We start from the raw sequence: 22,860 nt of genomic DNA on the forward strand, positions 1-22,860 counted from the left end.
ATGTTCCAGTTTGTCAATATCCTTCTTAAACTATGTTCACTGGTGGAGAAAGGGGGGTGCGGCGGGTGCGTCCTGCCCCGGGTGTCATCCCTGAGGAGGGGTGACATCGCCGCAGGCGACACCCCCCCTTGGGACGCTTGCTGCCACTGGCACAACCCCCTGGGATGCTAGCCCCGCCCCCACCGCTCTGGGTACCTGCTAGCTCCTCCTCTGACTGTGTTGCCCAGAATTGGACCCAGGACCCAATATAGTCTGGCCAAGGCAGAACAGAGCAGTACTACTACTTCCCTTGATCTGGACACTATATTTATGTTGATGCAGCCTAGAATAGCATTAGCTTTTTTGATGCTGCATCACATTGTTTACTCATGTTAAGGTTGTGGTCTGCTAAGACCCCCTCATTCCTTTTCACATGTGTCACCCATCCAATTTCCCAAGAGAAGTACGGTACATTTTGTTAGTTTTGGCCCAGTTCTCCATTCTTTTAAGGTCATTTTGAAAACTCCCAGTTTGGTGTCATCTGCAAATTTGATGAGCATCCCCCCTAGTCCTTCTTCAGGGTTGGTTTGTAGTGGAGAGGCAGCTGGCATGCTAACTGTACTTACAGTTGGGCTGTAAAACATAGTTTTTACCTTAGTGTAACTACAGTGAGTTCAAACATTAGATATGAATACTATAATGATTTTAGAATGCATATTGTAATTGTTAAATGTTTGCAGAATTTACTGTTCATTTTTCTACCCTACAGGGAGACCCAGGAAAGACAGGTATTCCTGGCGTGCCTGGAGAGAAAGGTGAAAGAGGTGTTCCAGGAATTCCAGGCATCCCTGGCTCCCCAGGTGCCAAAGGGCTACCAGGTCTTCAGGGTTCTCCAGGTAAGTGATCCAAAGCTTCTTTCAGTATTTTATGATAAAGCTAAGCCTAGTAAGTACTCAGCTGACAACACTAAAATCTTATATTTCTTTATTATAAAGGTATCCCAGGAATCCCAGGTGAAAAAGGTGGAAAGGGATTACCAGGCTTAGATGGTTTTCCTGGCTTAAAAGGAGAAAAAGGTAAATAAATAATATTTTTTAAGTCAAAATTGCTATTTCACTCTAAAAACAGCAACATAATGGTTACTGTCAGAGCTGCCTCCAGGTCCCAGCTCACAGAGGACCAACGCTAGGCTGTAGTTATGTACAAAAGTCTTTATTGAGGTTCAGTTTCCATTTTAAAGCCGCAGCGCGCAGCTCTACGTCTCGACCTTAGACCGGCGAAGTCCCGTCTGAGTCTCCGCCCCTTCCACACCAGTTTAAGACTCTCACTTTGCTCCACCTCTTCCTAAGTTCCTTTCTCCTCTGGGCCCTCCTGCCCGCTAGGGTTTCATCCTTCCTGGACTCCTCTGACGCTGACCCTGATGATTCTTGCCCCTCCTTCCGGCGGGCTTTAGGACCTGGTTCCCTATCCGGGCTACCTTCTGTGCCGCTCGCCTGTACATTTGAACTTGGCGCGCGCGCCCAGCTTGCAACTTTCCTCTTGACCGTTCCCTCGCTCTCCGATGGAGGCGTGGCCAACCCTGACTCATCTTCTCTCGCTGGTGGTGCATATGTGGGCTCTGATACCTGGGACTCCCCCCCCCCCCACTACGCTCTGGTGGGGAAGCTGGTCCTGATTTCCAACTGCTGCTCTGGGAGTCCCCGCTGGCCCCTTGCTTCTGGGGTGTCCCCCTTGGGTCGCCCCTTGCCCTGCCCATCGGCGCCCCCTTCTGTGAATCTTCCGATTCGCTGGAGAGGCTCATGGAATCTATCGGGCTGCTGTCATCTTCTCCTACGCTGCCCTCGGATTGCTCCCCCTCGCTCTCCATCTCCTCTCCTCCCTGCGCTCCCGCTGAGTCCCTGACAGTTACTCTTTGTGATTTACACAGCATTTTAAAAAAATGGATGTTAAGGGCATGTGGATTTTTAAAATTAGAAGGCAAAAATATAATTTGACAAGTATGTTAGACGTTCAACAACAGAGATAATTCAGTGTATAATTTAAGAGTGAATTCTGTTTTCAATAAACCAGCTAATGGGGTAAATTAGGGAGGTTCTGTCTTTCCTACTTTAGGCTTTCCTGTTTCTTTCTCTTAAAATTATACAATATTTTTGTTCAATTCCCTCAGTAAAATGTTATCAGAATTTATTTTCTCTATGGATTTCAGCTGCCTTATTTAAGTGACTTTGCTAACAAAAGAAAGCAAAGCTTTGAAAGCCAAGCTTATAGAACTCTTCTGTGTTGCTATTCTGGCTTTATATAACATAATTCTGGACCATATTAGCCCATATTGGGAACAGATTTAATAATGCCTAAGAGCCTTAAAAAGTGGATAAGATGATAATCAGATGCTTCAATAGATGACCGGCACATTCTCATAATTGCAAGGAAAGGCACTAGCACTCTGGGCAGCTCCATGCAGGGCTCAGGGTGGAGACTCCACAAGACTTGGATAGTTAACCCTTTTCTGTTTGAGGGCCACATTGAGGATTTACCACACCTCTGTGGGCTGCATGCCAGCAGACATACACACTGGGGGGGACGGGGATGCACACACTGGGTAAGACAGGCAGTCTTCACCCATCTCTACACACAGAGAGAGACGGGTCCATAAGAGCAATTCAAATCATATCTATTCAGAAATAATTATATTCAGTAGAGCTTTCTGCTAGACAAAAGATGTAAACCTGTGTTGCTGAGGTGTGTGGAAAGGGAGCAGAATTGGCAATCTTTAGCAGAGGACAGTACTTTTCAGGTACAGTAGACTCACAACGTATACAGGGGTTATGTTCCGGGGTGTGTATGTGTGAGTGAGATCTCATGAGAGCTTCCCAGAGCTGATAGGCAGGGTCTGCACCTTGCATAAAAACTCTTACCACAGCAGGAAAATCCTGCACAAAAAGAGCTTTTAAGCTCTCCACTTTCCATGCATTTCATTTGTGTGATTTCAACCAACTGGCTATTAACCACATAATACTAAAACTGCATAAGTCGCAAGTTCACTGTAAATAGTTAAAGAGAAATCAGCATTTTCTAAAGTGCTGTATATTTGAATAGAGCACAGCAAAGTAGTGCTAGTTAATCCCCAGCTGACTGCTTTTTTTAATTGCTTGGCCATTGTTCTTCTGTCTGTTTCCCACTGTGGTACCTTTGGCAACTATCACCAGTAATCATTAGTCTTCAACTTCAGAAGACATCACCATCAGTTCCCAAAACTGCACCCAGAAGCATCAACAGAGTGAATAGAACATTTTGGAGAGCACTTTGAAGCCTCAGTGCACAGGAAACTCCTGAAAGTAATATGAGGGTGCTAGGTGAAACCCCAGGGAGGTTAGGAACAGCTTGAAATTGGGGGTTTTAAAAATATTCCACAGATATTCCACAGAAATGTTGGGGTGCCCCACAGGGTGCTTCAAAAGTATTGGAGGGCTTTGTATGGCCCATGGGCTGCAGGTCCATGAGAGGTAGACTGTCTTGTTGTAACCCACTCTAGGAGCCTTCTTGGATGAATAATAAAATAATATAAATACTGCTTTAGCAGCATTCATCCTCAGGCTCAGTTGCTAGCTTCTTCAGTGACAGGAGCCTCTTGTTTAAAGGACCCCTGCCTGTTGACTGGGGAAGAGGATAGACTGCGCTTCCACTAGGGCTTTTGCGCTGGAGCATTCTTGAGTCAGAGGACAGCAACATGACATCCTCTGGCCAGAGAGTTACAGGCACATAAACACATGACATGCACATTCCACTTGCGCTTGACCATATTTACGCACGTTGCTGCAAAATTAATAAATTATATTAACCAGGGAATAGCACCAAAATGGTGCAAAAACAACTCATTATGAAAGCAGTGTGGAACGAAGCTTGTCATTTCAAGAAATCAAGTCTTGAAGACTTGTGTTGGACATTTGAAAGCAGAGAACTGCAACCTGTGCTGCTAACAAGTGATGCCACCCTTGACTCCTTCAAAAATATTAATCTTTGTGGAACTCCTTGGTGCAAGTGTAAAAACAGCAAAATGACATGTGCCACAAACTGTAAATGTTACATTGCAGTTAGTACATGTGTAAGATCTGTGGACTCAACTTCAGCTTCAGAGCTCAACAGTGTTGCAAATCAAATTTGTAGATGTAGCAAAATGTATTGATTGAAAGTAAGAAAATTTATTTTAACTGCAGTGTCCTGTTTTATAATCTTCTTATCAAAATATCATTCATGATTTGGCACGTTAATATGCTCATGTGAGCCAGAAAAAGGGTTTTGCAGGAAAGCCAACTTTCTACATGTGAAGAGATTTTTGAAAATTGTGTAAGTCACAATTTTTGTAATAACAAATAGTCTGTCTTTTCTGAAAAATGAATATGTTCACAATTTTTCAATTCCAGATGGGTAGCCGTGTTGGTCTGCCATAGTCAAAACAAAAAAAATTCCTTCCAGTAGCACCTTAAAGACCAACTAAGTCAGTTCTTGGTATGAGCTTTCGTGTGGTATGAGCTTTTCTTGGTATGAGCTTACCAAGAACTGACTTAGTTGGTCTTTAAGGTGCTACTGGAAGGAATTTTTTTTGTTTTGACAATTTTTCAAGATAGCAATAAAATTGCAACAGAAAAATTGGCAACCTATATTTTAAGATTCAGAACACTTTCTTGATGAACAGACACCATTTCTTCTTGTTGTTGTTTATACACCATCCTTTATCCGAAGATCACCGGGCGGTTTACACTATAAAAACACATAACATAATAATAATTTTAAAAATCAATAACTCAGACACCCTGACACATTTAAAAGACCATAGATTTTTTAATCAGCCAAAGCCCTGGGCAAATAATGTTTCCACTTGGTGCCTGAAGATATGAAATGGATTGGGTGGCATGCATATTTGTGGTATGACAAAGTTAAGGTTCATAAAGGCTTTAAAAATCATATTGTCAGGAAAGCACTGTACAACGTTTGGGTTAGATATAAAGACCTACTGGAAAATAAAACTCCAAGGTGGCTTTCACCAATGGAGGCAAAAGCTGTGAAAAAACTTAATATGGAACGTACATGGCCGAAATATTGGGAACTTTTAGAACAGGAGGGTAGTAATTTTAAATTGCAGAGCTTTGAGAAATTAAAGGATAAAGTGAGAGATTGGCTTCACTATTACCAAATAATGGAGGTCTATAAGATGGATAAGAAAATTGGCTTCCAGGTGGAGAAATCTAAATTGGAAACAGAATTGTTAGAACCCAATACTAAGAATCTATCAAAAATGTATAACTTGCTGCTGAAATGGAATACGCAGGATGAAACAGTTAAATCAGCTATGATCAAGTGGGCGCAAGATATTGGTCACAACATTTTGTTTGCTGACTGGGAAAGGTTGTGGACCACCGGAATGAAATTTACGGCGTGTAATGCCCTGAGAGAAAATATTATGAAAATGATCTATAGGTGGTACATGACCCCAGTCAAGCTTGCAAAAATTTACCACTTGCCAGATAACAAATGTTGGAAGTGTAAGGAAAATGAAGGTTCATTCTTTCACCTCTGGTGGACGTGCCCAAGGATAAAGGCTTTCTGGGAAATGATATATAATGAAATGAAAAAGATGTTTAAATACACTTTCCTGAAGAAACCAGAGGCCTTTCTCCTGGGTATGGTCAGCCATGTGGTGTTAAAGAAGGATAGAACTTTGTTTTTATATGCAACAACAGCAGCAAGGATCCTTACTGCAAAGTATTGGAAGACATCAGATCTACCCACGCTGGAAGAATGGCAGATGAAGATGGCAGATTACATGGGACTTGCAGAGATGACGGGCAGAATCCGAGACCAGGAGAAAGAGACAGTGGAAGAAGTTTGGAAGAAATCCAAGGACTATCTTAACAAATATTACAAGATTAAAGAATGTTAGATTGACATGGACTTAAAAACATTGTGGTTTCCAGAGATATTAGAGTAAGAAAAGGAATGGAATTTATAAAAAAATTGGGGAAATAAGGGAATGGAGTTGCTGATGGGATAATGAAACTAGAATACAAGACGGTGAGGTATGAGGAAGTCGGGGAAATTAGGTTGTGAAAATAAGTTTTAAAATTATACTTGTTGGTTTTTTTGTGTTTGTTTTTATTGTAGTTGTTTTGTATTTGTATGTTCTTATTGGAAAGTTTAATAAATATCATTTTAAAAAAAAATGAAGATATGAAATGGAGATGACAGGCAAGCTTCACTGCGGAGAGCATCCCACCAGTGGGGAGCCATGGCAGAAAAGCCCCAGGTCAGTTCATATGGGGAGAGATGGTCCTTGAAGTGTTGCAGTCCTGAGCTATTTAAGCCTTCATAAGTCAAAACCAGCATTTTTAATCTGGCCAGGATAGGTGCCCCAGTGAGCAGCCTGCCCATTGAATTCTGCACCAGCTGTTTCCACTATTCCGCCATTTTGTTCCTCAAAATTTGTCTGTTTATCTTTTGCAGGTGACCTTGGGCCTGAAGGTCCCCCAGGAGCTCCTGGAGAAAGGGGCCAGCCAGGACACGATGGAATCCCAGGCTCACCTGGTGCAAAGGGTGACCCAGGTGAGATATTTCTCTTCTTTTTCTTCTAGTATGTAATATTTTTACCACAGTAGATGCCTGATCATATACTTTAAACAAATCTTAATATATATTTTTAAGCAAGTGAAGATTGATGTTTTAGCCCTGCCAGTATCCTGAGGGATGGCAGGATACCCAGTGCATTGTTCAGATTCTGGGGACAATCTAGAAAATTTAAACACAATTAACTTCCTCTAGATGCTGCTCAGTATGTACACTGCAAATGCAACTATTTTTAACTGTTCAAATGAAAGTACGCTTTACACAGGGACCCGTGTACATGGCCACAAAATACCTCTTCAATTTTTAGGGATGGACAGCTAGAGCTTGACTATATAGGAATATGATAAACTCCACAGCAGTGATTCATGTGGCAAAATGATTATTGAAATGGTTTTGTCCTTGGCAAAATTTGCAAAAATCCTTATCTAGAAAGATTATCTTTGGTAGGTTGAATTATGGGTTGTTTTTTCACTGTTCATGCTATTATTTCTATTTATAATAGTTTCCAGGGCAGCTGACATATTCCTTTGTGGCGGTTGGGAATGGTCACCTAAATTAATGTACTACCCACTGGCAAAGGAAGAGGAGTGCGGGGAGAGCACATTGCCCCCAGCAGCGCGATCCCGGTGGGGTGCCATCGTGGCTGCCCCCCACTTGTGCTGAGCTCCACACCCCTGCAAGCATGAAGCTCCACCACTGGCACTACCCCAAGTCTTCTTGGTACCTTTTATGAACTCCAACCCAACTGAAGGGGGGTTTTCTTTCTCTTGTTTGTCCCCTGCTTTGGTTGAGCCAGCAAGTGAAAGGAGCTCTAATGTATCCATTAGCTTTGCTCCTATCTTCATTCCCCTCAACTCTGAAGGTTTCCTCTGCAGCAGTGGCAGACTTTGGGTTCTCAAATTTCAGCAGCACCCTGTGTGACACTAAGAGACTGCTCACCCCACCACCTCTGGCACTCTGTTCTACAGCTTTGTTGTGGTGCCCCCTGCAGCATGGCACCTAGTGTGGTTGAATCGGTTGTGCTGCTGTAAAATCACCTCTGCCTGCAGCTGCAGAGTACACACCTTCTATGGCCTCACTTTTCACTCAGATCTATTTCCCTGTATCCCTGTATTTTTCTGTATTCTCCCCCTGGTTGCCTGGTTGCTTGCCTTCTGCTCTCTCACAGTCCCCAGAGATGTGGGTAGAGAAATATGAGTTCCGTAATGCTCCCCCATTCTCCTCCATGCTGTGTCCAGGCAAGACTTCTGGCCTACAAAAAGTGAAGAAAAGGCCAGAGAGAGACACTGTGAAAGTCTAACACAGTAATATAAGCTGGAGAAATAGAATTCCCAACTTCTTCCCACCCTAAATACTACAGTTTGCTCAGTTTAAGAACCCAGCAGGATTGGGGTGGGTGGGTGGGTGGGTGATAGATCCTTATACCTTGCTCTCAGTCACATAAAACAGCTTTTGCATGCGAGGCTGCAGTTCCTAAATCTTGTCTCCCTCTTGCTGTTCTAGCTTCTGGCTTAGCCACACATGAAGGCTCTCCCTGCCCTGAAGAGGCTTCACACGGCTATCCCAGAAGCCAGAACAGTGAGAGGGATCGCTGCACAGCAATCCCTCTTGCTGTTCTGGCTTCTGGGATTCATAATATATATTTTTCTTGTTTTCCTCCTCCAAAAACTAAGTGTGTCTTATGGTCTGATGCGTCTTATAGAGCAAAAAATACAGTAGTTCATTTCTAATGTGTGAACCAGCATCAGGGGCTTTGATACAACAGTGAGATTTAATTTATGGAGAACATTTAAATTGCCTTACCTTGGTGCTACTATCTTCATCTTACAGGTATTCCTGGTAGAGGACTTCCTGGACTTCCAGGTGCAAAGGGAGAACAAGGTAATATAAATAACATCTCATGTAAAGCATACAGCCAAATAAAGAACCAGTTACATGCAAAACTAAAATATGATATATTTATTAGGCTGATGTGTCATCATAAAATAGGGAATAGCTTCATAGAGTGTGCATGCGTTGACACACTTGAAGATAATGACTGACTGATTTTAAAAGGCAGATTGCTGTCTGGAAAGCTGGGACATGAATAGGTTCAGCCTTGTAAATAGAACATGTTGCCAAAGCAGTAGTTGTTGAGTTGCTGTGGTATAGGGTTAGTTGTGGTATAGGGTGTTAGATTAGGACCTGGGAGACCAGGATCCAAATCTCCATTCAACCATGAAGTTCCCTGGGTGACCCTAGGCAACTCTCAGCCTAAACTACAGTACATGGAGGATGGGAGGAGCCATGTATGCCACCTTCTTTGAAGGAAAAGTGGGATATAAAGCAAAAGAAAAGAAAAGAAAGAAACACACCAATCACACCTGAGTACTCCACCCCTTGTTCATTTTTACACACACTGTAATCCTCAACTGATGAGAAATTTAAGGGGTACCACCTTGGGCTTGATTTCCTTAGAGTGACTGTAACTGGGGACTGTGTGATATATGGAGGGCTGTGATTTATTTCGAGGAGTGCTCCCCAATACCATAGCACTGGATCCTCACAGAAAGCAAGTTCAGGCTTCTGTGTCTTTCCATCTCCACCTCCAATATGAGTCTGGTTATTATTCTTTCATATTCACCCTCCAACCAAGTGAGGAAGGAAAGCTGAGCTGCATTACCAAAACCATTCTCTCCTTCCAGAATTGCCTTGTCATTGACAGACAGCTCCTTAAACAAACAAGGGTCATTAACCAGTGCTGGCATCATCATCATCATCATCATCATCATCATCATCATCATTATTGCACTGCCTTTTATCCAAAGATCACAGGGTGGTTTATGACTATTATTATTTATTGAATTTATATTTGCAACCAAAATGGTCAAAGGCCTGGAAACGATGCCTTATGAGGAACGGCTAAGGGGGCTGGGCATGTTTAGCCTGGAGAAGAGGAGGTTAAGGGGTGATATGATAGCCATGTTCAAATATATAAAAGGATGTCACATAGAGGAGGGAGAAAGGTTGTTTTCTGCTGCTCCAGAGAAGCGGACACGGAGCAATGGTTCCAAACTACAAGAAGAAAGATTCCACCTCAACATTAGGAAGAACTTCCTGACAGTAAGAGCTGTTCGACAGTGGAATTTGCTGCCAAGGAGTGTGGTGGAGTCTCCTTCTTTGGAGGTCTTTAAGCAGAGGCTTGACAACCATGTGTCAGGAGTGCTCTGATGGTGTTTCCTGCTTGGCAGGGGGTTGGACTCGATGGCCCTTGTGGTCTCTTCCAACTCTATGATTCTATGATTCTATATACCGCCCTGTACCTGGAGGTCTCGGGCAGTTCACAGAAAAGATCAACATAAAATCTACAGTACATATATATAATCAAAATACAAACAACAAGCCAATAACACACAACAACCAGAAAAGAGCCACATTTTAAAAGGGTATAGGATCTCAAACAGATCAGCCAAAGGCCTGGTTAAAAAGGCACATTTTTGCCTGGCACCTAAATATAATGAAAGCACGAGGCGAACTTCCCTGGGGAGAGCATTCCACAGATGGGGCCCATTCTGCAGAGAAGGCCTATTTTCATTTTGCCACCCTCCGGACTTCTTGAGAAGGAGGAACATGAAGGAGGGCCTCAGAATATGATCTCAGGGTCCAGGTAAGTTCATATGGAAAGAGGCGTTCCTTGAGGTATTGCGGTCCTAAGTTGTTTAAGGCTTTATAGGTCAAAGCCAGCACATTGAATTGGGCTCAGAAACTAATTGGTAGCCAGTGGACCAGGATCGGTGTAATATGCTCAGACCGTCTTGCTCCAGTGAGCTACCTTGCCATGTGGGGGATAGGATTGAGCCCTGCGGAACCCACATTGAAGGTTCCACAGGGCTGCAATCCTCTGGGAATGACCATCCAAGTAGGACTGCCACCCATCCCTAGTTCAGAGAGTCGCTGCAGAAGGATACCACGGTCAATCGTATCAAAAGCCGCTGAGAGGTCGAGAAGAATTAACAGGGACTTGTTTCCTTGTCTCTCTCTCAACAGAGGTCATACAGGGTGAGCAGTTTCTGTGCCAAAACCATACCTAAACCCCGATTGAAATGGATCCTGAAAATCAGTTTCTTCCCAAAGCACCTGGATCTGGCCCACAACCACTCGCTCCAGAACCCTGCCCAGGAAAGGGAGATTAGCAACTGGCCGGTAGTTAGTTATGTTTTCTGAAACCAGGGAAGATTTTTAAGAAGCAGTTTTACCACTGCCTCCTTCAAACAGACAGGGACATATCCCCTCGTAAAGAGGCATTGACCTCCCTGACCCAGCCAGCTGTTCCCTCCCTGCTGGTTTTTATCAGCCAAGAGGGGCAAGAGGGTCTGGGCACAAATGGTTGCCCTGACTGATCCAAGCATCTTGTCTACATCCTCGAGACTTACCAATTGAAATTCCTCCAACACAACAGGACTAGACTGTGCTCTGGCCACCCCATGAGATTCATGTGCTATAACAGCAGTCAAGATATTGGTGAATGCAAGCGATTTTACCCTCAAAATGCTTTGCAAACAAGACACAACAAGCTATCACCTTCTTTGGGCCAGCCTGCAAAAGGCCGGTACAACCGGACGACATAATGAAGATGCAATGGAGGCAGCAAAGTATGCCTTCTTTGCTGACTTCACTACCACTAGGTAGGCTCGATAATGAGCCCTCACCAGTGTTTCATTCATTCAGATCTTTCCTCCACCTGCATTCAACTGTCTCCCAGCTTGCTTCCTTGCCCAAAGCTCTGGAGTACACCAGGGGGCCAATCGGGCTCTGTGAAGTGGTAGAGGGCACTCAGGGGCAATTGTGTCTTCCACTGGATCCCACTGTGAAATCCACTGGATCCATCAGCCTCCAAGGGCAGACCTTCCTAATAGGTCCCCTGCCCCTGCGGAGGGGAAAAGGTACTGATATCCTAAATCTCAACAGGAAGTGATTGACAAGGTACTGATGTCAATGTCCCCCACCTTCAAATCACCCTCTTCCTGCCTAGTCGAGAAAACAAGGTCCAGAGTGTGGCCTGACATGTGCGTTGGGCCGGTGACATGTGGGGACAGCCCTATGGTTGTCATCATGGCCATGACGTCCTGAGCCACCTCAGAGCCAGCTGCCTTGGCAGCTCCCAGAACCAGCAGTCTCAGAGTCCTCAATACCGCCTCCAAGACTAGCTCTGTCAACTCAAGCAGGGAAACTGCTGGGCAGCAAGGTGGACGGTAAACCAGCAGAATCCTAGTCTGTCCCCATTCCCCAAACCTGGAACACACACACTAGAACCCCCACCCCCACCCCTGCCACTGGACAGAGAGCCTGGAGATAGAGAGAAAATCTCTATAGACCACAGCAACTCCCCATCCCCAACGCTTGAGTCTGGCCTGATGCTGCACTGAGTACCCAATTGGGCACAGCTGGGTGAGACCCACTCCGCCCTGTTCACCCACCCAGGTTTCAGTGATACATGCCAGATCAGCCTCCTCATCATAATCAGATTATGGATGAGGGAGATTTTATTCTGGGCTGACCTGACATTCAACAGCAGCAGTCACAGACCCGAGGGCTGGCTGATATGACAACCACAATTCCCCGAGTTGGAGGAGGGACTGGCACAGTCACTAACTCTCTGTCCCTCCTCCCAAGCCATACCTCCCCCTACGCAGAACCAATGAAATTGGGCCTCCCCATGCTCCTCCCTTCCCAGGTACATCCCACCAAGTACATATCCTTAAAAACAGTTAAAACACACAAAAAAGAATTTAAAAGGATATAAAGCAGCAGTCCTTATAAAACCTGTCTGGGCCAGGTAGATAGAGGCAGGAGCAGGGCCCTCAGGCAGGAGGCACCCTGCCCTCAGGAGCAGGGTGGTTTACAACATAAAAACACAAATGACATAGTAACAAACAAAAGTAAGACAATCTCTAGTAGTTCTGCTTGTTCTGTTCACCCTCTCCTCAACAAACTTCTCAACCTGGGAAACAGCCTTACTAGAAAAATTAACCAATAAACTGAAACTGACACGGGGACAAAGACACCTTTACCCCAGTATTGCTCCCCTTTATCACATACACATCCCAACAAGACAATGACAAAAATCCACCAACAGCATACAAATCAGTATGGCTAACCTGATCCAAAACACCCACCCACCCCACTCATACATGAAAACAAAGATCACCACAGCCAACCACAAACAACCACACCCTAGGTCAACCCCAACTTTTCTCACCACCAAAGGAACACAAGCGAATAGCAGAGAACCTGCACAAGCAACGCTGACACAAAACCCCACATATATTAATAGAAACATCGCCACCCAACCCCAACCCCACTCACCTTTCCCCCCACACCTCTTTCCCCCCTCTTCTTCCTAATGTCTCAACAAATGAAACTGATCTGTAAAAAATGTTACTTGGAAGAAAAGAGAGAGAGACGTTGCACATACTTTTGTAAACCAAGAAAAGATATAATAATAATAATAATAATAATAATAATAATAATAATAATAGTCAACAACTTCTCAACCAAGAATCACAGGGTGTGAGGGACTCCTCAGGTGACATCTATACAAACTTTGATAAAGTTGAAGAGGTCTGTTCCAGAGCTACAAACAACAGAACAGGCAGCTTTCTCTGTAGAGCGATAACACAGAATGGCTAATGCATTGAAAGCATCCATGGTTATCAGAGCACAGTTACACACACACACACACACACACACACACACACACACACACCCTGCTAAGTTAAACTGTTTCCCCATCCCCAAAACAAGTTTCCAGTTAAATGTCACACTGGGCAGCTATTTTTTACTTTTGAACGTTGTCTAGATTTCTACAACTGATTTAGGGTATTTTTGCACTGCTGAATCAGGAAATGGCATCCGTTTCTCTCCATCAGGTCAGGTTTACTGTAAACTGAATGGTGGGCATTGATAAAGATAAGTACGCGTAAATTGCATGTTGCTTCACCATTTTTCAAACTTCAGGGCTTGAACATCCGTTTCTTGGAACTCCTGGAATGCTCAGCGGCAGGTAGGTCTCTCTTCAGAGTCCAACAGTAGTCAGCCATCATGACTGCGTCCCAGTGACCCTGATACCTGGTCTCCATCTCTTTCATGTCCTGATGGAATCTCTCCCCCAGCTCGTCACTCATTGAACCCAGGGTTCTCAGGAAACCGGTCCATATGTGAAAATAGGTAGTGCATCTTGACGCTCATGTTGCAGTCCAGGTTTTTAAAAGCAGTCAGCATGTTGTTGACAAGTTCTGCGTAGTTTCTGGCCTTATTGTTGCCAAGAAAGTTCTTCACTACCAGAACAAATGCCTTCCACGCTTCCAGTTCCACTTCGTTCATTGAGTTTCCGAACTCTGGATCTCTGATGAGCTGACGGATCTGAGGACCTTCAAAGATGCCAGCTTTCAACTTCTCCATGGTCAATCCTGGAAAAGCCTGGCACAAGTAAGTGAAGCAGTCACCATCCTTGTCCAGAGCCTTGGTGAACTGCTTGATTAAGCCGAGCTTGATGTGCAGCGGTGGGAAGAGTATTCTGTCTCTGTCCGCCAGAGGGTCGTTGATGACGTTCCTTTTTTTTCAAGGCACCAATTCCTCCCGCACAGGCTAGTCCTTCTTCGTGTAATGCTGAGCACGGTCCCTACTATCCCACATGCACAGAAAACATGGGTACTTGGTGAAGTCAGACTGTTGTCCCAACAAAAAGTTCACCATCTTCAGGTCAACACAAATAAACCACTTATGCTGATCCTAACCAATTTTCTCCAGCACATACTTCACCGCTTCATAGTTCTCCTTCAGTGTACTCGAGTGAGCCAGGGGTATAGAGGCAAACTAGTTGCCGTTGTGTAGCAGAACACATTTCAGTCATCGCTTGCTGCTGTCAATGAAGAGTCTCCAATCTTTGGGTTCGTACTGTGGCACTCCAAGCTTGAGCAGAAGCTGCGCAATATCTGCACAGTACACCAAGTCCTTCTCTTCCAAGAAAAAACGGAGGTTTTATGACTTCAAACTGATCCCTTTTTGACATAATCACCCAGAACTATCGGACCTGAATACTTCTTGTCATTAAAATAATCATTTCCAATCAAAACAATTATTCAACATGGCATTTTACCCCCACCAACTTCTTCTAAAATGCTCCACACAAGCGTACATGTGAACAAAAACGTAAAAAAAGACATGTGACCATAGCTCAAAAACTTGACCTGATTGAGCAAAACCAATGTGATTTTTGGATTCAGCACATCAGATTCGTCCTAAATCAACTGAAAAAACGCAGACAACAAATTTGTTGTTGACCAGTGTCATCGATTAAGCCTTCCATATTTTTTTCTTGGTCCTGACCAAGACTCAGTTTCAGACATTTACTAGTCTCCACACTTCATATGTCTAAGATAACGAGTTTCCTAAATGATTGTCATTTTAAATCTTAGGTGCAAAAGGAGATGTGGGCTCCCCTGGCTCCCCAGGAAGCCCAGGGATTCCTGGTACAAAGGGAGAAGCAGGATTTCCTGGCCCTCAGGGTCCTTCAGGCCAACCGGGTGTTCCTGGATTGCCAGGAAAAATTGGAGAGGGACCTAAGGGTGACCGGGGACCTCAAGGCCAACCTGGGCTTCAAGGTAAGAGTATTTATAGACAACATACAGTTGTACCTTGTAAGTCAAACAGCTTAGTTCCCAAACATTTTGGCTTCCAAACATCGCAAACCCGGAAGTGACTGTTCCGGTTTGTGAACTATTTTTGGGAGCTGAATGTCCAACAGGGCTTCCACATTTCCGATTGGCTGCAGGATCTTCCTGCAGCCAATCAGAAGCCACGCTTTGGTTTTTGAATGTTTTGGCAGTCGAACGGACTTCCGGAACAGATTCTGTTCAACTTCCAAGGTACAACTGTACCTGTATGTGTTTTTACAAACTTAATGAACAATTAATGTACAATGATCGTCCAACAGTACTTATTCAAGAACAAAAAAAATTGAGTGAAAGAATTTCATGCTGGTCTATTCCCAAAATGGAAATGTTGATGTTATGCATCGTTGGAATTGAGGGGATGCTCATCAAATTTGCAGATGACACCAAACTGGGAGGAGTAGCTAATGCTGCAGAAGACAGAATCAGAATTCAGAATGACCTTAACAATGGGAGGACTGGGTCCAAGTTAACAAAATGAACTTCAATAGGGACAGATGGAAGGTTCTGTACTTAGGCAGGAAGAACCAGGTGCCCAAATATAAGATGGGGGACCCCTGGCTTACTAGTAGTACATGTGAAAAGTACAACAGTATGGTACAGCAACAAAAAAGCTAATGCTATTCTAGGCTGTATCAAAAGAAGTATAGTGTTCCGATCAAGGGAAGTAATAGTCACACTCTATTCTGCCTTGGTGAAACCACACCTGGAGTCCTGTGTCCAGTTCTGGGCATCGCAATTTAAGAAGATTGTTGACAAGCTGGAATGTATGCAGAGGAGGGCAACGAAAATGACCAAGGGTCTGGAAACCAAGCCTTATAAGGAACAATTGAGAGGGTTGGGTCTGTTTAGCTTGGAAAAGAGGAGGCTGGGAGCATGATAGCCATCTTTAAATATCTGAAGGGCTGCTACATGGCAGATGGAGCAAGCTTGTTTCCTCCTGGTCTGGATGGTAGGACTCAAATTCAAGTTTTCAGAAAGGAGATTCTGACTAAACATCAAGAAGAACCTTCTGATGCTCAGAAAGGACTCCCTTGGGAAGGTGGTGAACTCTCCTACCTTGGAGGTTTTTAAGCAGAGGTTGGCTGGCCATCTGGCATGAATGATTTAGCTGTAATTCATGCATTGCAGGCAGTTAGACTAGATGTCCAACTCTACAATTCTCTGGATCTCTGATTCTATTATTTTAATTACAGAATGTCAAATGGCTTAAGAGTTTCTTTAGGTACATTATTGTTATTTGGAAAGCAAAATGTATCAATGAATCTTTTTTTAATAGATAGATGTACATCTCAAATGCTGTTGTTTCCAGGTTTCACAAGATTATTGAAATGGAATTGTGAAAGTCGCATTTGTTTTGGATTTTGAAGTGTTTTATTGCTCCCGGGCACTTCTTTGGTTTTACCTTGGGCATAGGTAAAGGTAAAGGTACCCCTGCCCGTACGGGCCAGTCTTGACAGACTCTGGGGTTGTGCGCCCATCTCACTTAAGAGGCCAGGGGCCAGCGCTGTCCGGAGACACTTCCAGGTCACGTGGCCAGCGTGACATCGCTGCTCTGGCCAGAGCCAGAGCCAGAGCCGCACACGGAAATGCCGTTTACCTTCCCGCTGGTAAGCGGTCCCTATTTATCTACTTGCACCCGGAGGTGCTTTCGAACTGCTAGGTTGGCGGCGCTGGGACCGAGCAGCGGGAGCGCACCCCGCCGCAGGGATTCGAACCGCCGACCTTTCGATCGGCAAGCCCTAGGCGCTGAGGCTTTAACCCACAGCGCCACCTGCGTCCCACCTTGGGCATAGTCAGCCATTATTTCGCCAGGCTCATTTGTTTTCTTCTAACAACAATATTGCCCATAAGTAACTTTTCCATTCCTGTTTTAGGACTTCCTGGGCCACAAGGCTCTCCAGGTGCTCCAGGATTACAAGGAGTCAAAGGAGAAAAAGGAAGCCCAGGATGGCCAGGAACACCAGGAAGACCTGGACTCAAAGGTGACCAGGGGCAGCAAGGAATCCCTGTAAGTCACTTTCAGAAGTACTGCATTAATGGATTTATCTGTTATTACATAATGAAATAGTGTTTGTTAATTTGTTCATTTCATTTACTAGATTAATTGGTTCTGAATTAATTTTCAAACCAGTATATATGTGTTTTAAAAATGTACTCCCCTGTACTAAATAGTTGCTGAAGGGGGCACATGCTGGAGCAACAGGTTGAGTCCAGTGCTCAACTTCCTGCACTCCCCACCCCCATTGAACCTTCAAATTTGTTACAAGTACCAATAGGCAAGGCTGCCTAGCACATCTGGGACCAGGAGCAAGGATTATGACCTTACCTATTTCTCTTATTCTCTCTCACGCATTTTGAAAAAGGCATGGCCCCAAATCAATCTCTAAACATGGTAGCTAAGGTGGAAAAAGGAGGAAATGACAAAATGGTCCTTCAAAGATTGCCAACCTGCATGCTGACCTTATCAAGAATGGCGGGGGGGATGGTGACATCATCAACCAATATGGTGCCTTGAATCGCCGCTGAGCTCCTTCCTGAGAACAATAACCAGCACAAACCGAGACAATGACGAGTAAGCATTTTAAAAATAATTCCCCCTGTTAGGACAGCTTTAGCAAGTCTGGATTGCTAAAAGGGACCTAGATTCATGGATTTCACTACCTTTGAAAGAATCTCCCTCAGGCACAGGCCAAGCAATGGCAGGCCCCAAAATGGCTGCCAAAGCTTCCAAAAATGAAAAAGCAGAAGCAGGGAAACTGATAGGCCTTGAAAATAGGTAAAGGGACGTCTGACCATTTGGTCCAGTCGTGGCCAACTCTGGGGTTGCGGAGCTCATCTCGCTTTACTGGCCAAGGGAGCCGGCGTACAGCTTCTGGGTCATGTGGTCAGCATGACTAAGCCGCTTCTGGCGAACCAGAGCAGCGCACGGAAACGCCATTTACCTCCCCGCCACTTTGACGTGCTTTTGAACTGCTAGGTTGGCAGGAGCAGGGACCGAGCAACGGGACCTCACCCCGTTGCAGGAATTTGAACCACCAACCTTCTGATCAGCAAGTGCTAGGCTCTGTGGTTTAACCCACAGCGCCACCCGCATCCCTGGCCTTGAAAATGCACAAGGCCTAGTAGCCCTAATCAGGAAGGAATTAGCCCAAGACTGGGCAAAAGCACTCCTCTCACTGAGGGAAGACATTGCTAAATTAACTGAGACTGTGAATGATTAAAACTACAGCAAACACAGCAATGGAATTAAGCTTGAAAAATAAAATATCTATTAGGACTCTGAAACGCTCGCAAGCAGACCTTAGAATCCAACTGGAAGACTGTCAAGATCGGGGAAAAGGAAACTTTCCCAGGGGCCTACCTGAAAGTTTTGGAGACTCAGATCTAAAAGCGGCCTTCCTCACATGGATTCAAGAATTATTTCCTGACTGCAAAATCAGTGCAGAAAATATAGAACGTATACACAGAGCCCTGAGAGTTTAACCTAAAAACGGGACACCCCCCCCCCGAGATGTGATTGTCTACTTTAACACATTCTTGGTGGGAAATGGTTTAATGCAACGTTTCAGAAAACTGGAAAAAATAGAACATGAGGACTCTGTTATAGCTATCTTCCCAGACCTTTCTCCTGGGACCTTGCAGCAACGTTGTGAATTCAAAGCATACACCACATCGCTTCGCAATGCAGGGATAAAATACAAATGGGGATTCTCCTTTAGGCCGATCATCACTCATAATGGAATAACCAAGGTAGCAGCGTTGCATGTAGAAGCCAAAAAAATATTGAAACAGATTGATGTACAGATTGAAGACATGACAACAGAAGGAGTGGAGGAAAGCACCAATGAAGAGACATAAAAAGACCCTTTTGAATGGCAGCAACAACGGGGGAAGACAGTGAAGAAAATTAAAAAAAGAAAAATCCAATACAGAAGATAAATGGACAGAGAATCCCACAAGATGGCTTCTGCTCTGCGTGAGATCATTTTGTCTTGGTTTTTATGACTTGCTTTGTAACTTTACTATCATAGAATGTTCCTGGGAGGGGGGGGAAGCAGTGATTTTGGTCATCCCCTATTGTTAATACTACTGAAAGAGTAGAATTTACTACTCTGTGGATACCACAATGGTTCCAACAGTAGGACGGAGTTTTCTTGTTGTAGGTGGGAGGGGAAGGGGGGGAGGTGAAGTTTGGGGTTTGTTAGATATAATGTTTTCCATGTGCTCCTATAATGTACTAATCATCCTGGAGCAAGTATGGATCATTTAAAAATAATCACATGGAATGTTAATAGACTAGGGTCACCCATACAAAGGAGACAGGTTTGGAAGGAAAAGGGAGACCGGACTTGATTCTGGTCCAGGAGACTCACCAGAGGAGGAGGGGGGCTACAATGAGTACGTCTCCCCTCCCCTCCTCTGGGGGACAGTGGTTTGCCTCTCAGGAAACATCTAAGGCTCGTGGGGTAACAACATGGGTTGCGGATAAATCAGAATTTAAACCTGAACAAACCCCTCCTAGTGATCCTGATGGATGTTACACATTTCAAGACCAATGGCTGACTATAGGTAATCTTTATGCACCAAACAACCAACAGGAAGAATTTTTGGAAAAAACATTGACAGAACTGGAATTTTTTTTAAAAGGTCAAACAATCCTGGGGGGAGATTTCAATTTAGTCCTAAATGCATATTTTGACAGAAATTGTTCAGGTCAGGAAAAAAAGGTCAATAGAGGTTCCCCATCAACAAAAACCCTTCTGTATAGAATTCTTTAAAAAATCAATTTATATGATATCCAGCAAATGGCAAACTCTGATTTAAGGGACTATACTCACTGTAGTAATTGCCATACAAACTACCGTAGATTCCAGCGTATTAGGCAACTGGGCATATAAGACGACACCCAACTTTTGCTGTTCAATTTTAGTGTTTTAGAGTTATAGAGTTTGAGTGCCGCCAGGGGCAGAGCGTGCACCCCTCCGCTGCCTCTGCCGTAGCAGCAGCAGCAGCCCGAGGCGAGGCGTTTGGCGGGCAGGCGGGTGAGCGCCGCGCTTGGAAGGACTTTCCGCATCCCCTTCTGTGGGGAGGGAGGAGGAGCGACAGCAGAAGGGGAGCCTCTGCTCACCGGCTCCCTCTCTTCCTTCCCAATGTGTATACCCAGGGTGTAAGATGACCCCCAAATTTTGGGGTGATTTTCCAGGGATAAAAAGCTGTTTTGTACGCCGGAACATACGGTACTCTATAATTGATTATTTATTGACAGAAGGATGGATCCATCGGATCCACTTCTCAGAGATCAAAGCAGGAGAAGTCTCTGACCATGCTATGGAGACTTGACCCATGGCTACTACAAGATCAATTGATTCTCGAACAGTTGCAAAAAGAGATACCAGAATTTTTTAAGATCAATGATGCAGGATTATATAACCCAGCTTTAATTTGGGATACCTTCAAAGCAGTAATTAAAGGAACATTAATCAGTGAGAAGAGTAGAATCAAAAAAAGAAAAAAGAAAATCAAATATTCATATCCAATTAGAAAAAGAAATAAAAGAATTAGAAGAAAAACATAAAATAACATGTGGTAACAGAGTGTATTGCAAATTAATTCAAAAAATGAAAGAATTAGGCATGTTAGAAATTCCAAAAATAATAACATCCCTTCAATATTTAAATCTACAGTACTATGAATTTAATAATAAAAAACTCAACAATCTTGGCAAACCAATTAAAGAAATGTAAGTTAAACAGAACATTCCACTCAATAAAAACAGGCAAAGGTGAAATAACACATGATAAACTTAAAATTAACTTTTTTAAAAAAATAATATTTACTACTTTTAAAGGTTACAAAAAAGAAAAAAGAAAGAAAAGAAAAAAAGAAAAAAAACAATACAATACAATATACAAAACACAACCTTAACACAATAAACTAAACAGTACAAAACAAAAACAATTTAAAAACATACATCATACCTTTAAAAACATACAATTAATGGAAGTGGAATACAAAGAGGGAGGTGAGAGGAGGTCGATGATACAAGGGAATGAAAGATAGAATATGGAAAAGGTATGATGTATGTTTTTAAATTGTTTTTGTTTGGTTTGGTTTAGTTTATTGTGTTAGTTTAATGTGTTAAGGTTGTGTTTTGTATTGTTTATATATTGTATTGTTTTTTCTCTTTTTTCTTTTTTTCTTTTGTCTTCTTTCTTCTTTTTCTTTTTTGTAAGCTTTAAAAGTAATAAATATTATTTTTTAAAAAACCATACATAATTCCTTTTCCATATTCTATCTTTCATTCCCTTGTTTCATCGACCTCCTCTCACCTCCCTCTTTGTATTCCACTTCCATTAATTGTTTCAGCAATTCCTTTCCATCTTTTTCTATTTTCTATCATATAAATGTCTTAACATATTTTTAATCTTATTTCCATTAAAATTAATATACTTATTTAAGCTTAACTCCTTATAGCATTTCTACTAAGGTCATAAGATTTCATTCCAACATTTTTCTATCACTCATTAATTTTACAATATTTCTATATATAGACTTTAAGTTTTCCAATCTTCTTCCACCATCTCCTCTCCCCGGTCTCGGACTCTGCCAGTCACTTCCGTCAACTCCATACAGTCCATCAACCTGGAAATCTTATGTCCGAGGCTCTTAACTCTTTTCCAAGTCCCTTCTGCAGGTCTTCTTCATATTCTTTGATGCTATAGAGCAGATCTCGGGGAAACTCCGACCTATCAATACTTTTGTTCCTTCTCGACAGGTCAGCCAAATTTCCATAGTTGAAGCTAACGTCCATGAAGTATTTCAGAGCATGTTTCAAAATTCCTCCAAATCCAAAGGCCCCCAGAACTCCAGTCTCCTCCTGACCCAGATCCATGTCCCAAAAGTCAGTTAATCCCTGCATGGGGGGATCTTTCCAACTTTCCTTCTCCAATCCAGGCCGGGCTTCGATCCTCAAAATCTGACTTTTTCTGGATTCAATCATAAAAGGCCTCAACTTATAGTCCTCAATTTGCCTCTGTAAGGCTACAACAACTTTCTCCTTCTCCTTTTCCACATTTTGTTCTGCTAAAGTAGATTCCTGCAGCAAGTCCTGAATAATTTCTGTATTGGTGCTCACTTTTTGTCCCAAATTAATCACTTTTTGTCCCAAATTATCAATTTTAGTAGCCCTAACATCCGTCTTTTTGTGAAGCTGTTCCAACAAATAGCTTATCTTGCATAAGGCAATCACTAAGGCTTCTCCTGTCGACATTCTTAAATAGTCCAAGGTCAATCCTTGATTTTCACAGCTCTTATCCTACAGCTGGAGATTCCCCAGCTCCACTCTTGTAACAGTTTCAAAAGTTCCCTCTAGAGGGAAACAGTCTCCACTTGTATCAGTCCTTTCAAGCACAGTTCCAAAAGTAAAGTTAGTTTCAATTTTCAGTTACTTTTCCTCCTTTTTAAACACAGAAGAGGACAATGGAAACAATATATTTCTCTTATTTAACTAACTGTCAGTATACGTTTTATTCACAGTCAATGAACTCTC

At 43.3% G+C, this 22,860-nt stretch overlaps 1 protein-coding gene and 1 long non-coding RNA gene across 3 annotated transcripts in view; one reads left to right on the plus strand and one right to left on the minus strand.

Moving 5' to 3' along the window:
* The window catches only part of COL4A1 (collagen type IV alpha 1 chain), a 191,070-nt gene that overhangs the window by 149,641 nt on the left and 18,569 nt on the right, over positions 1 to 22,860 (plus strand). For both annotated transcript variants that reach the window (XM_079971031.1, XM_079971030.1), the window contains exons 38-43: positions 749 to 875; positions 975 to 1,055; positions 6,478 to 6,576; positions 8,428 to 8,478; positions 15,054 to 15,239; positions 17,186 to 17,319. In XM_079971031.1, coding sequence (XP_079827157.1) covers positions 749 to 875; positions 975 to 1,055; positions 6,478 to 6,576; positions 8,428 to 8,478; positions 15,054 to 15,239; positions 17,186 to 17,319 — 678 coding nt within the window. The remainder of the gene's footprint in view (positions 1 to 748; positions 876 to 974; positions 1,056 to 6,477; positions 6,577 to 8,427; positions 8,479 to 15,053; positions 15,240 to 17,185; positions 17,320 to 22,860) is intronic.
* LOC307213266 lies at positions 4,591 to 8,489 on the minus strand. Its single transcript, XR_013837459.1, has 3 exons — positions 8,401 to 8,489; positions 7,662 to 7,849; positions 4,591 to 4,737 (listed from the first exon to the last, which is right to left on the minus strand). It is a non-coding gene; the product is annotated as an uncharacterized lncRNA (long non-coding RNA).

The sequence above is a fragment of the Podarcis cretensis genome, assembly GCF_951804945.1.
Source record: "Podarcis cretensis genome assembly, chromosome: 3".
Taxonomy (NCBI): Eukaryota; Metazoa; Chordata; class Lepidosauria; order Squamata; family Lacertidae; genus Podarcis; species Podarcis cretensis.